The 12,405-nt window shown below is 48.6% G+C and overlaps 1 protein-coding gene across 3 annotated transcripts in view; it reads left to right on the forward strand.

The window, feature by feature from the left end:
• The window catches only part of MYO7A (myosin VIIA), a 76,909-nt gene that overhangs the window by 62,545 nt on the left and 1,959 nt on the right, over nt 1-12,405 (forward strand). For 2 of the 3 annotated variants that reach the window (XM_075546327.1, XM_075546328.1), the window contains exons 38-44: nt 7,677-7,832; nt 8,427-8,532; nt 9,360-9,473; nt 10,122-10,209; nt 10,344-10,450; nt 11,400-11,585; nt 11,953-12,069. In XM_075546327.1, the coding sequence (XP_075402442.1) occupies nt 7,677-7,832; nt 8,427-8,532; nt 9,360-9,473; nt 10,122-10,209; nt 10,344-10,450; nt 11,400-11,585; nt 11,953-12,069 (874 nt within the window). The remainder of the gene's footprint in view (nt 1-7,676; nt 7,833-8,426; nt 8,533-9,359; nt 9,474-10,121; nt 10,210-10,343; nt 10,451-11,399; nt 11,586-11,952; nt 12,070-12,405) is intronic. The other variant, XM_075546329.1, reaches the window with a different exon arrangement.

The following is a 12,405-nucleotide window of genomic DNA, read 5'->3' on the forward strand; positions in this document are numbered from 1 at the left end:
TTCTCCTCTGGATTGTTCCTCCAGCCTATCTTATTTAAACAGCCCTGCAGAGATAATAACACGCACAAAAACAAGACAGAGCAAAACCAAGCAACAAAAGAAAACAAAACAACAACAAAAAGCCAATTACAAACAAAACACAAAAACCACAACACAACAACAAAAAAGAAAAGCCTGTAGTTAGTTCAAGGACTGTTTGTTGGCCTTTAGGAGTGTTTTCTGGTTGAGTCTGATGGGGTGCCAAGTCCTGGTCTATTTTTGGTATTGCCTAGGGACTTCATTGCTCTCTTCCCCTTGCTGTTCTGTTGCACACCCTTAATGTTTTGCCTTTGTGTGGTGGGATCAGATTGGGCGCAATTCCCACACTGTGTCTCCAGTGTTGTCCCCTGTAGGGCTATGGGTCAGTGAGGGATGTCATGTCTCACAGTGGGGCTGGTCATCTGGTCTTCTCTGTGGATTGGTTGCTCTGAGCAGGAATATTATTAAGGCTTGGTCAGCCAGGATGTGCTCCACTCTCTCCTCCTCCCCCTTCATCTACTCCCGTGTGCTCCGATCAGATATGTCCCTCTCCCGAAGCTGCAGATTCAGTGTCCTCTGAAATACCGTATATACTCATGTATAAGCCAAGAGTTTCAGCACAAAAAATGTGCTTGAAAACTGGGGTTCAGCTTATACACGGGTCAGTGGTACCCCAGTGAGGTGTAACATCTCGCTGGGGTCCTCCCGAGGTAATGGGATGAGCGCCTGTTATCTCTCGGGTGATTGCCATTTCTCCGCTGTTCATTCAAAGCCCCGCTGACACTGCAGGGCTTTGAATGTTTGTTTACTCACATCTAACCAAACAGAGCCATCCTATGACATGGATGGCTCCAATTCGCAGAAACACCCGGAGTGATTTACTTACGCCGGCAGCTGAACTGGTAAGGATGTGTCTGTGGCTGCGCTCCGTCTCTCCCCTCTGGTCTCTGTGTTAATTCACATCCTGCATTTCCCACCCTAGGCTTATACTCGAGTCAATGTTTTTCTGGTTTCCCAGGTAATAATTAGGTACCTCGGCTTATACTTGGGTTGGCTTATATTTGAGTATATATGGTAAATTATTCTGGGGAGGGGCAGCTGTCCACATAGTTGGTATTGTGACCAACCCCTCAGACCTCTCCACTGGTTCCCTACTCTATGCCCAACATGTTGCATTCACATCTTGGAGCACCGGGTTGGAGTCTGGTCCCTCTTTCCCCGTGGAAGATATAAACAATACTCTCCCCTTGGGTGATTTAGTGTCCTGTTCTCCTGCTACCCATTTCTTTATTTTTTCCTTCCCCCCATCACCCCTTTTTAGTTGGCTACCATATGTATCCCTGGATTTGGTCTGGTCCCTGCCATACTACCTGGACCTCAGCCCAGGAATATTTTTGTATGCAGTAGCTTTTTCCCTATGTCCCCCCACCCCACCACCTTTTGCCTTTTTTTTTTTTTAAGCTTACCTCAGCAGACTCATGTTGTACTTGTCCTTTTGTGTTTGGCTTACTTCCCTTAGCATGATTTCCTCTAGTTCTTCCCATGCAGCAATGTGCTTCATATGTTCATCAGTTTTTGAGCAATGCAAAGTACTCCATTGTATGTATGTACCCAAGTTTTTTAATCCACTTGTCAGTTGATGAAAATTTGGGTTGGTTCCAACTCCATGCAATTGTGAACTGTGCTGCAATGAACATTGGAGCACAGATGTCTGGGCGTGGTTTGTTTCTTGCCTCTTCTGGCTATATGCGCAGCAGGGGGATCGGTGGGTCATATGGTAGCTCGATTTCCATGTCTTAGATATTGCCAGATTGATTTCCATAGTGGCTGTACATACTTACAGGACCACCAGCAGTGGATGAGTTCCTGTTTTCCGACAGCCCCTCCAACACTTGTTGCTTTCTGATTTTTTTAATTGGGCTACCTTTGAGAATGTTTAGGGGGTATCTCACTGTTGTTTTGATTTGCATTTCTCTGATGGCTAATGATCGGGAACATTTTCTCATATGTTTATTGGTGATTCATATTTCTGCCCCTGTGAAACTTCTGTTCAGGTCCTTTGCCCACCTCCTTAGAGGGCAATTAGTTTTTTTTATTTTATGGAAGCTAGCAGAGTATTATAGATTTTAGTAATAAGACCTTTGTCTGATGTGTCATTGCTAAAGATGTTTTCTCAGTCCGTGGACTCTTATTACTCTCTTGGTGAATTCTTTCATTGTACACAGGTGTTTTATTTTCAGTATATCGCACTTGTCAATTTGTGCCTCCTCTGCATTTCTGTCCTTCCCTATTTCTGATAGCCTATGTATTCCCTGAGTCAAAGTTCTCAAGTTGGTCCCAATTCCCTCATTGATGGCCCCAATAATTTTGGGGTTTACTTCAAGGTCTGTGATCCATCTTGAGTTTATTCTCGTGTATGGAGTGAGTGGCTGTAGAGTATGTGCTAAAGTCAGATAAAGCCAGCCCTCCCACTGTGTCCTCCTTCTTGAGGAGTTCTCTGCTAATTCTGGGCTTCTTCCCTTTCCATATGAAGTTGGTAATCAGTTTTTCCATTTCTTTGAAGAAAGATGAGGGTAATTGTATCAGGATTGCATTAAACTTATATAGTTCCTTGGACAGAACTCATATCTTTACTATATTGAGTCTTCCAATCCATGAGCATGGGATATTCTTCCATTTGCTGAGGTCACTCTTGGTTTTTTTTTTTTTGTAATAGTGTTCTGTAGTTTTCCTCATATAGATCTACACAGGTGTTTTATCTTCAGTATATCCCATTTGTCAATTTGTGCCTCCTCTGTGTTTGTGTCCTTCCCTATTTCTGATAGTCTATGTATTCCCTGTGCCAACATTCTCAAGGTGATCCCAATTCCCTCACTGATGGCCATAACAGTTTGGGGTTTAACTTCAGTGTCTGTGATCCACCTTGAGTTTATTCTTGTGTATGGAGTGAGATAAGGGTCTTGCTTCATTTTTCTGCCAGTGGATATCCATTTTTTCCAGCACCACTTGTTAAAGAAGGCGGCATCTGCTTCCCATTGGATATTTTTGGGGCCCTTAGTAAAGATCAGTTGTCTGTGTGCTGATGATTTTAATTCTGGGTTTTCAGCTCTTTTCCATTGGTCTGAGTATCTGTCGTACCAATACCATGCGATTTTGACAATGGTAGCTGTAAAGTATGTACTAAGGTAAGGAAAAGCAAGCCCTCCCACGGTGTCCTTTTTGAGTTCCCTGCTAATTCTTCCCTCTCCATATGAAGCTGGTAATCAGTTTTTCCCTATCTTTGAAGAAAGATGAGGGTAAATGTATTGGGATTGTATTAACCTTATAAAGTGCCTGACATCTCTACTATATTGTCTTCCAGTCCATGAGCATTGGATAGTCTTCCATTTGTTGAGGTCACTCTTGGTTTCTTGTAATAGTGTTCTGTAGTGTTCCTCATACAGATCTTTTGTTCTTTTAGTCAGGCATATCCCTAGATATTTCAATTTGTGTTTGGCTATTGTGAAGGGTACCATCTTTTTTATCTCCTCTTCTTTGGTCTTATCCAATGTGTATAGCAGTCCAATGGACTTCTGTCGATCTTTTATCCTGTCGCTCTGCCAAATGCCTCTATTGCTTCCAGTACTCCCCTTGTGGAGCTTTTGGGATCTTCAATATATAAAATCATATCATCTGCAAATAATGATAATTTCACCTCTTCCTTCCCCAGATGAATACCTTTGATGTCTTTTCTTTGCCTTATGCTGTTAGCTAAAACCTCCAGTACAATGTTAAATAAGAATGGGGATAAGGGGCATCCTTGTCTGGTCCCCTTTTTCAGTGAGATTGTGTTCCTCTTTACTCCATTGACTACCACGTTGACTGTTGGTTTTTTCATATATAGTTTGTATTGTCTTGAGGAATTTTCCTTCCATTCCTATCTTCTCAAGGATCTTAAACAGGAATTGGTGCTGTATGCTGTCGAATGCTTTTTCTGCATCTATCGATATTATCATGTGGTTCTTACAGTTTTTCATGTCAATGTGGTGAATGATACTAATGTATGGTGACCAGACATCCCACTTTTGGTGGGACAGTCAATTTTTAACAATTTTCCCACGTCCCGCGGAGTTTTAAAAAAAAATCTCGAATTTTGGAAAGAATGCACGACAAGCTAGGGTATACAGTTTTCAGCTGCCATGTGGCTATTTCGCCAGGATATGAGTTTTATCAATGGTGCCCTGCTTTACCAATGTTAAAATCTGGTCACTGGATACTAATGGTCTTCATATGTTGAACCATCCCTGCATCCCTGGTATGAATCCCACTTGGTCGTGGTGAATTATTTTTTTTAATATACTTTTGTATTCTACTGGCCAGTATTTTGTTAAGGATTTTTGCATTGATGTTCATTAGAGATATTGGTCTGTAGTTCTCGATTCTTGTGGGATCCTTGCCTGGTTTTGGTATCAGAGTTACACTAGTTTCATAGAAGGAGTTCGGGAGTTTGCTATGTTATAGCAAACATAGAGTTATCTGTGTTCTGGAAGAGTTTGTGTAGGATTGGTGTTAGTTCTTCCCTAAATGCTTGGTAGAATTTCAGTGAAGCCATCTGATCCAGGGGACTTTTTTTTCTTGGTAATCCCTTGATAACCTTGTCTATTTCTTCTATTGCTATGGGTCTGTTGAGATTCTTGGTGTCCTTTGGGGATAGTCTAGGGAGGGATTGTTTCTTCAAGAATTTGTGCATGTTCTTCAAGTTGTTGAATTCATTGGAGTACAATCCTTCACAGTGCTGTGTAATTATCCTTTTGATTTCATTAGGGTCTGTTATAATGTCCCCTCTTTCTTGCTATTGAAATTTGTTCCTTCCTTTCTTTGGTTAGGTTTGCCAGCAGTCTGTCGATTCTGTTTATCCTTTCAAAGAAGCAACTTTTAGCAGCATTAATTTTTTTCATAGTTTATGTTCCCTTTCCTCCAATTGTTTGTTCTTGGTTTCTTTATCTTCCTTTTGTTGATTTCCAGCCATGGCACAGTGATCAGAGAGAGAGAGATCTGTATGATATCAATGTGCTTAAATTTATGTAGATTTACCTTATGCCCCAGCATGTGGTCTGTCTTCAAATATGTGCCATGCGGGCTCGAAAAGAATGTGAATTATTTGTATTTGTATGAAAAGCTCTGTAAACATTGATCAGGTCTAAGTGATCGTCTAAGTGTTTCGATCTCTAGCCTCCTTGTTGAGTTTCTTTCTCTGTGATCTATCTTTCTCACAGAGAGGTTTATTGAAGTCACCCACTATATTTGTTGAGGTTGTGATTTCTTTTTTCATCTTTTGGAGTGTTTGGTTGACATTCAACAGGTCTCTCATTTGGGGAATATATGTTTACAATGCTTAGTGATTCTTTGTCTACTGTTCCCTTGAGCATTAAGTGTCGGGGGTCTGTTTCTATAAAGACTGCTGCCACGGAGACCAGGCAACTCTCGTCTGCCATGCAGGGTCACTGTGAGTCAGGAACAACTTGAAAGCACTGGATTTTCCTCTTAATGCCCAGCTCTTGCCAAGTTTTGTCCCTTGCAAAATCCATTACACCAAATATCTGTTCTTGCTACCCCACCAAACCTTTGTACATGCGGTGTCTCCAATCGGGAATGTCTGCCATTCCATCATGGGCATCTTCCAAAGCCCAGCTCAAATTTCACTTCCTACAGGAAGGTCCTCCAAGATTCCCTTCTGGGAAATTTCCCAGCACCCTATCGACCATGGGTGAAACACCAACATTTCCACATCTTGCTTGAGCAGGAGGAACTGAAAGCATCCCCCAGCAACTAGGAAGCAGATAAGAATTCCCTGTACCACCACTGCTGCTCATCATTGTGCCAGAAGGCTTAGCCAGAGGTAGGAGAAGGCAGGCAAGAAGTTAAAGGACTCCAAAATGGCGAAGAAGAAGTGGAACTCTCGCTGTTTGCAGATTATAGAATTTTATACATAGAAATCCCCAAGAATTCAAAAAAATTTTTGCTGGAAATGATCAAAAGATTCGACCACATGGCAAGTCAAAAAATTAGCCTATAAAACTCAGTCAGATTCCTGTATACGTTGAAGAGTGCTGAAAAAGGGCTCAAGAAAAAAACACTATAATAGCCATGCCAAAGAGGAAACATGTAAGAATAAACCTAAGCAGAGAAAGAAGATGAGGACAAAGAGGACTACAGAGCACGACCACAAGGAATCTTGAGAGATCTATTCCGAGAGAGAGGAAGACCTAACATGGTGAAAATGCCAGTACTGCCCGACTCAAAAGACTCACTGCATCAGCTTGATTCTAACTCACAAGGACCCTATAGGATAGGATAGAACTTGCTCCTGTGGGTTTTCAAGATGGTAACTCTTTACAAACGTAGAAAGCCTCATCTTTCTCCTGTGGAGCAGCTGGTGGTTCTGAACTGCCACTACCCAAATCACTCTGTAAGTGCAACGCAATTCTGATCCAAATCCCAACTTCATTTCTTTAAGGAAATGGGCAAACTAATTATATGAGGATAATCAAAGAACTTCTTAAGAACCAATAAAAGAACCATAGAATGGGGACGAGATAGTCTCTTCAATAGTGTTGGCATAATTGGATCTCCATCTGCAGAAGAATGAAACCAGACCCATGCCTCATACCATATACAAAAAAGACTCGAGGGATCAAAGACCTGAATATACATTTCAGAGCTATAAAGACCATCAAGGAGAAAACGGGCAAACTTAAGGGCCCTATTGCAGGACACAGACACAGAGAAGACAAAATCCACGATCTCCTTAAAATAAGACATCAAAAGACATCACCAAGAGACTAAAAAGAGAACTGACAAACTGGGAAATTTGGGGGGCAATGACAATATTCTCTTCTGTCAGGGTCAATGGCCTCCTCCCCTGGCCTCCCTTAATGCCCAAGCTGTAACACCATCTGTCTGCCACTAGCATGTTGATGCCAGCTCTGGGCTGCAGGGATAGGCTTGAGTGAGGAGGTGGGATTAGAAGTGACGTGATGGCTGCAGGCCCAGGTGCATGGGTTCCAGAGGATGGCTGTAAAGCAAAGAGATGCCAGCAGGAGCAGGGTCAGGCCAAGGCCAAGGCCAAGGCCAAGGCCAAGGCCAAGGCCAAGGGTGTGAAGAAAGGAAGCCTGAGACGGAGTCTTCGATCTCTTGCTGGGCGCTGGACATCAGGACAGGCTGGGGTCCCCCCTTCTCATGCCCTCAGCATCATTCTGAGGAGCAAGACCAAGGGACGGAGACATCATGGCCCAGAGAGCTCAGAGCAGGGCCCAGGGATTGCCCAGAGGCTGGCGTCACTCGGTACCCCTCACAGTGCTGTTGAGTTAAAGAGCCTATGCCAGGGTATAAATCATGCTTCCTTCATGGAGAAAGTTTTGTTATGAGAAAAGTCAGCTGACGCAAACAGGGTGCTTGGTGAGTAGTTGATTTTCATTCTGGCATAAACGCCTTCCTGTTCTGTGGACTGGTAACAGTTTGTGGCACAGTTGAGGTGGGCAGACCACACGGTGAGCAGCAGCAGCTGGAGGGGGCCTGGGAGGCAGGCACTGCCATGCTGTCGAATGGAAGGAGGTGCATGGGTGGCAGGAGGTTCCCGGGAAACTGACTGGCTGGCCCTAGCCCCGCTCTTCCTGCAGGTACAGCGAGGAACGGGGCTGGGAGCTGCTCTGGCTGTGCACGGGCCTCTTCCCACCCAGCACCATCCTCCTGCCCCACGTGCAGCGCTTCCTGCAGTCCCGAAAGCACTGCCCACTGGCCATCGACTGCCTGCAGCGGCTCCAGAAAGCCCTGAGGTACAAACGCCTGCAGAGTCACTGGGCACCGGGCATGGGGACAGGCACTGGGAGGAGTCCCTTGGGGGTGGGGAGATGGCCACATAGCAGTGGGGGCCCTTTCTTGGAGGACCACCCTGCTGACTAGCAAAGGCTGCAGGGCCCACCATCCTGGACCCAGTGGGCGTCTGGCCCCTCATATACTCAGACCTCCAAGTCCATGAAAGGTGGGGGGAAGGGGTGCAGAAGAGACACTTGTGCAAGACTTTATTGTGTTAGTCTGGGTGACTAGAGAAACAAATACAGAGACATCATGTATATAAGACAGAGCTTTATATAAAGAGCAGTTGTATACTGGGGAACAGCCCAGCCCAGCCAGATCAAGTCCTTCATGCCGATAGATAGCAGTCTGTAAGTTCCTTTTCAGACCACCACATTGATGCTCTGCAGAGCCCAGCTTGACCTTTCACGCCCCACTGTGGGGTGCTGACCCCTCCTTTACAGAGGGGTGGGGACAGGTCACATGGTAGGAAGTGGAGGCAGGGCATCAAACTGTCCCTGTCGGTTCCCTGCTTTCAGTGGTCTTGTCTTTGCTGCTTCCCTCCCCCATTTCAGAAACGGCTCCCGGAAGTACCCCCCACACCTGGTGGAGGTGGAAGCCATCCAGCACAAAACCACCCAGATTTTCCACAAGGTCTACTTCCCAGATGACACCGATGAGGTGAGGCGGCTGGTTCCTGGGTCTGTGGACACCCCACTGGGGGTTCCTTTGCCTGACCAATGAACAGCCCTGACACCCTCCCCCCGCCCCCTCTACACCTGCCACCTCAGGAGAGTCAGGGCCCAGCCAAGAGGCCAGACTCCCTGGGACAGCAGGGGTGCCCTTGGGTTTCTGGTCCAACTCCTGCTGCTTTGGGTAGCTTCCTTGAGAAGGTTCTCTCCCGCCTCATGCCTGGAGAAGTCCTTTCTCCCTCCAAGCTGAGCTCTGTTCTGAGGCCACCCTTCCCATGCCCAGGTCAGGACCTCTCACCTCGCTGGGCTCATGAGCCCTGGACCCCTATTGTGGCCCCTCATGTCCCATGCCAGCACAGCGTCTCATCCCTAAGCATGGGCTGGCATCTAAAATCATTTGAAAGGCAACTTTCAAATGTGTCTGAAGACCAGAGATGTCCAGAAATGTCCCAAGGATCCCACTCAAGCCCTTTTTACTGTCCCTCCATCTTCCTACGGAACTTCACCAGACTCCTAGATCCCTCTCAGCCCCGCCCGAGCTTCTGTGCTCCTGCTTCCTTTGGGGGACTTGGCTTTTCTCCTCCTCACTCTCCTTCCCCTCACCCGTGGGCCCTGCGCCTCTGCCCCGCTGGGAAGAATAGCCCAGACAGGATGGCCCTTTCCTGTCTCTCTCAAAAACTCTGTGCCCAGTGCTGGGTCCATGGAGGGGGAACCCCGTAGGAGGGAGGGTGTCTCGCATGGGGTGGGAGGGCAATCAGAGGGGTAGGAGGGGCCTGCTGGACCCAAGCAAGCCACCCCCCACCCCCGCCATGTCAGGCCTTCGAGGTGGAGTCCAGCACCAAGGCCAAGGACTTCTGTCAGAGCATCGCCGCCCGGCTCCTGCTCAAGTCCTCGGAGGGCTTCAGCCTCTTCGTCAAAATTGCAGACAAGGTGGGTTCCGGGTCTGCTAGGGGGAGCTTCTGGGGCAGCAGGAGGAGGGCAGAGAGAAAGAAACAGAAAACCACCCAACTACCTCTGCCCACCTCCTCCTGACACCTGTACCACAGCTCCTCCACAGCGTGGAGCCAGCCTCTCGGAGCCACATACACAGGCCTGTCTGTCTGCTCTGGTCACTCCAGGCTCCTCACTGCCCCCCCCCCCCCCCCCCCGCAGACTTTGCTTCACACCACTCACTTACTGCAGCACGGGCCCAAGACCAGTCAGCCGTTGACACACTCCTTGAAGGGAGGCGTGCCCATCACCCCATGGAGGTCTTAAAGGCCCAGCTTTGAAAGCTCTGTCCCTGGCAGCCCAGGGTGCTTCCACGCCTGTCTCTGGGACAGAGACGACCTCTGTGAGGTCCTGGACCCGAGCCTTTGGGAAGAGCTGGACATGCCTGTCAGCTCCCGGGCACTGGCTAAGCCCCATCTTCTGCCATTTCCGTGCACTCTGGAGGCAGTGGGTGGAGGAAGGCTCGCTCAGTGTCAGGGGGGTGGGGGGAAGTGTCTTAAGAAGGGCCACCAGGACGACCTTGAGCAGGAACTCTGGGAGACATGGTATTAAAGGCAAGTGACTGGACCACAGTGGCTATGCCCGTAGGTCATCAGTGTCCCTGAGAACGACTTCTTCTTTGACTTTGTTCGACACCTGACGGACTGGATCAAGAAGGCCCGGCCAGTCAAGGATGGTAATGTCAAGGCTGGGGCCCTGGAATCCCCTGAGAGCTAGAGCGGGTAGGAGCGTGCTCAAAGCCATAGAGCCCGGCTGTTTGGCTGGGAGGGGCATGGGCCTCCGTCAGTGACCAAGTGCCCTGTGCCACAGGGATCGTGCCCTCGCTCACCTACCAGGTGTTCTTCATGAAGAAGCTGTGGACCACCACGGTACCAGGGAAGGACCCCATGGCTGATTCCATCTTCCACTACTACCAGGTACGCTGTCCCCTACTATGCCTTGTGAGATAAGAGTCGCCCTGCCCTGATCAGACAAGGGCCTGTGTGAGTCCAGGTGAACTAGAGAAACAAACCCATAGGCTCTCATGTATATGAGAGAACTTTTTATCAAAGAGCAATTGTACATAAAGAGAACAGCCCCGCCCCACTGAGGTCAAGTCCACCAATCCAATATTAGCCCTATATGTCCTTTACCAGTCTAAATTCTTCGTCAGACTCAAGTAGCACATGCAATGACGCTGAATGCAGGAAGAAAGATCACAGGCTAGTGGGTGGAAAGTCTTGTGGATCCAGGGGCAGTGGAAGCCTCTCAGCGCTGGCATGGGCCTCCACATGGCTTCTCCAGCTATCTTGTCAACAGGAATGTCTCGAAGGGAGTGTACCTGGCCTCCAGTCAGCATTTACCTCCCTAGCACCTCCAAATGAGGTCATTAAGCTGTGACCTGATTGACAGACTAGGCTCTACCCCTTTACAAGTGATTATGTAACTGCTACAGCCTCAAAGAGATTCCCTAGGTTATCCTGGAATGGCCTAACCCACAGGCTCCAAAATAGCACCGGGAGCTGACGCAGGGCCACACGGTGCTTCGCTCTGCCACACTTGGCACTGAAGCAAAGCAGGGAGCCTGTGGGGAGTGTTTCCCTCTCTCTGCATTTAGTCCACTCCCAACCTCAGTCAGGAAGGTCTAGGGGCTTGGGGGGAGCCAGGGCTGACGATGAAACCCTCTGGCCTCATGGGCACTTGAGAGAGTACTGCCTGGAGTTGAACATTCTCAGGTCCACCTGCTGCTCAGGTGGCCACATTTCCACCAGGCTTTGCATTCAAACTACGAAGTGCTGGCTCTGTACTGATGGAACAACTTGGAGGTAGCTGGAAAGGGGTCTACGTACTTCCGGCTGGGCCACTTACATAACCTGTCTCTGAAAGGAGTTGCCCAAGTATCTCCGAGGCTACCACAAGTGCACGCGGGAGGAGGTGCTGCAGCTGGGGGCGCTCATCTACAGGGTCAAGTTCGAAGAGGACAAGTCTTACTTCCCCAGTATCCCCAAGCTGCTTCGGGAGCTGGTGCCCCAGGACCTCATCCGGCAGGTCTCACCTGATGACTGGAAGCGGGTGAGCAGGGGCCACATCTTAGGAGTCAGGAGGGAAGATGCTGGCCGGGGCATCGCTGTGACCATGTCACCCTCGTGCTCTACCTGTTCTCCACACAGAAGATTCAGCTGGACGCTGGCAGTCATTTCCTTCTTTCTGGTTACCATGGTGACCTGGTTTTACTTGATAACCACAAGCCTGTTTGCCTTGGATGGGAGGAGGTCAGGAAAGGCCTAGCTCTGAAAGCCCACTAACGGGACAAGGGACAGGAGCCCTTCATGGTCTCTCTGCCTGCCTGTCCAGGGCAGAATGGGGCAGGAGTGGCAGGGGAGGGGATCCTGGGTGGACTGGTATCTTGGGCATACCCCTGACTCCCTGACCCCTGCAGTCCATCGTCGCCTACTTCAACAAACACGCAGGGAAGTCCAAGGAGGAGGCCAAGCTGGCCTTCCTGAAGCTCATTTTCAAGTGGCCCACCTTTGGCTCAGCCTTCTTCGAGGTGAAGGTATGACGTGGGGGGCTCCTCAGAGGGGTCTGAGAAGGTAGAGAGAGTCTTCCCATGATCCCTGCCCCAGCATGCTAAGTGCTGAACTTCATGGACACAGTAGGCCCCGGAGCTCAGCAGGGGGTGGGGTGGGGTGGGAGTGGAACTCCATCTGCTCCGATCCCAGAGCCTGGGAGGCTTCCTGAGGGGAAGGCATTACCCTCAGGAGCCCCCTCTGACTGAGGGGTGGGTCAGCATGGCTGCACCCAGGATGGAAGGCTTTTGGGGAAGCTCTGAGTGAAGGGAGGCAGGTGCAGGCAGCTTTGGAAAGTGGCACTAAGGCTAAGAGAGAGTCGA

This window comes from Tenrec ecaudatus, chromosome 4 (assembly GCF_050624435.1).
Source record: "Tenrec ecaudatus isolate mTenEca1 chromosome 4, mTenEca1.hap1, whole genome shotgun sequence".
Taxonomy (NCBI): Eukaryota; Metazoa; Chordata; class Mammalia; order Afrosoricida; family Tenrecidae; genus Tenrec; species Tenrec ecaudatus.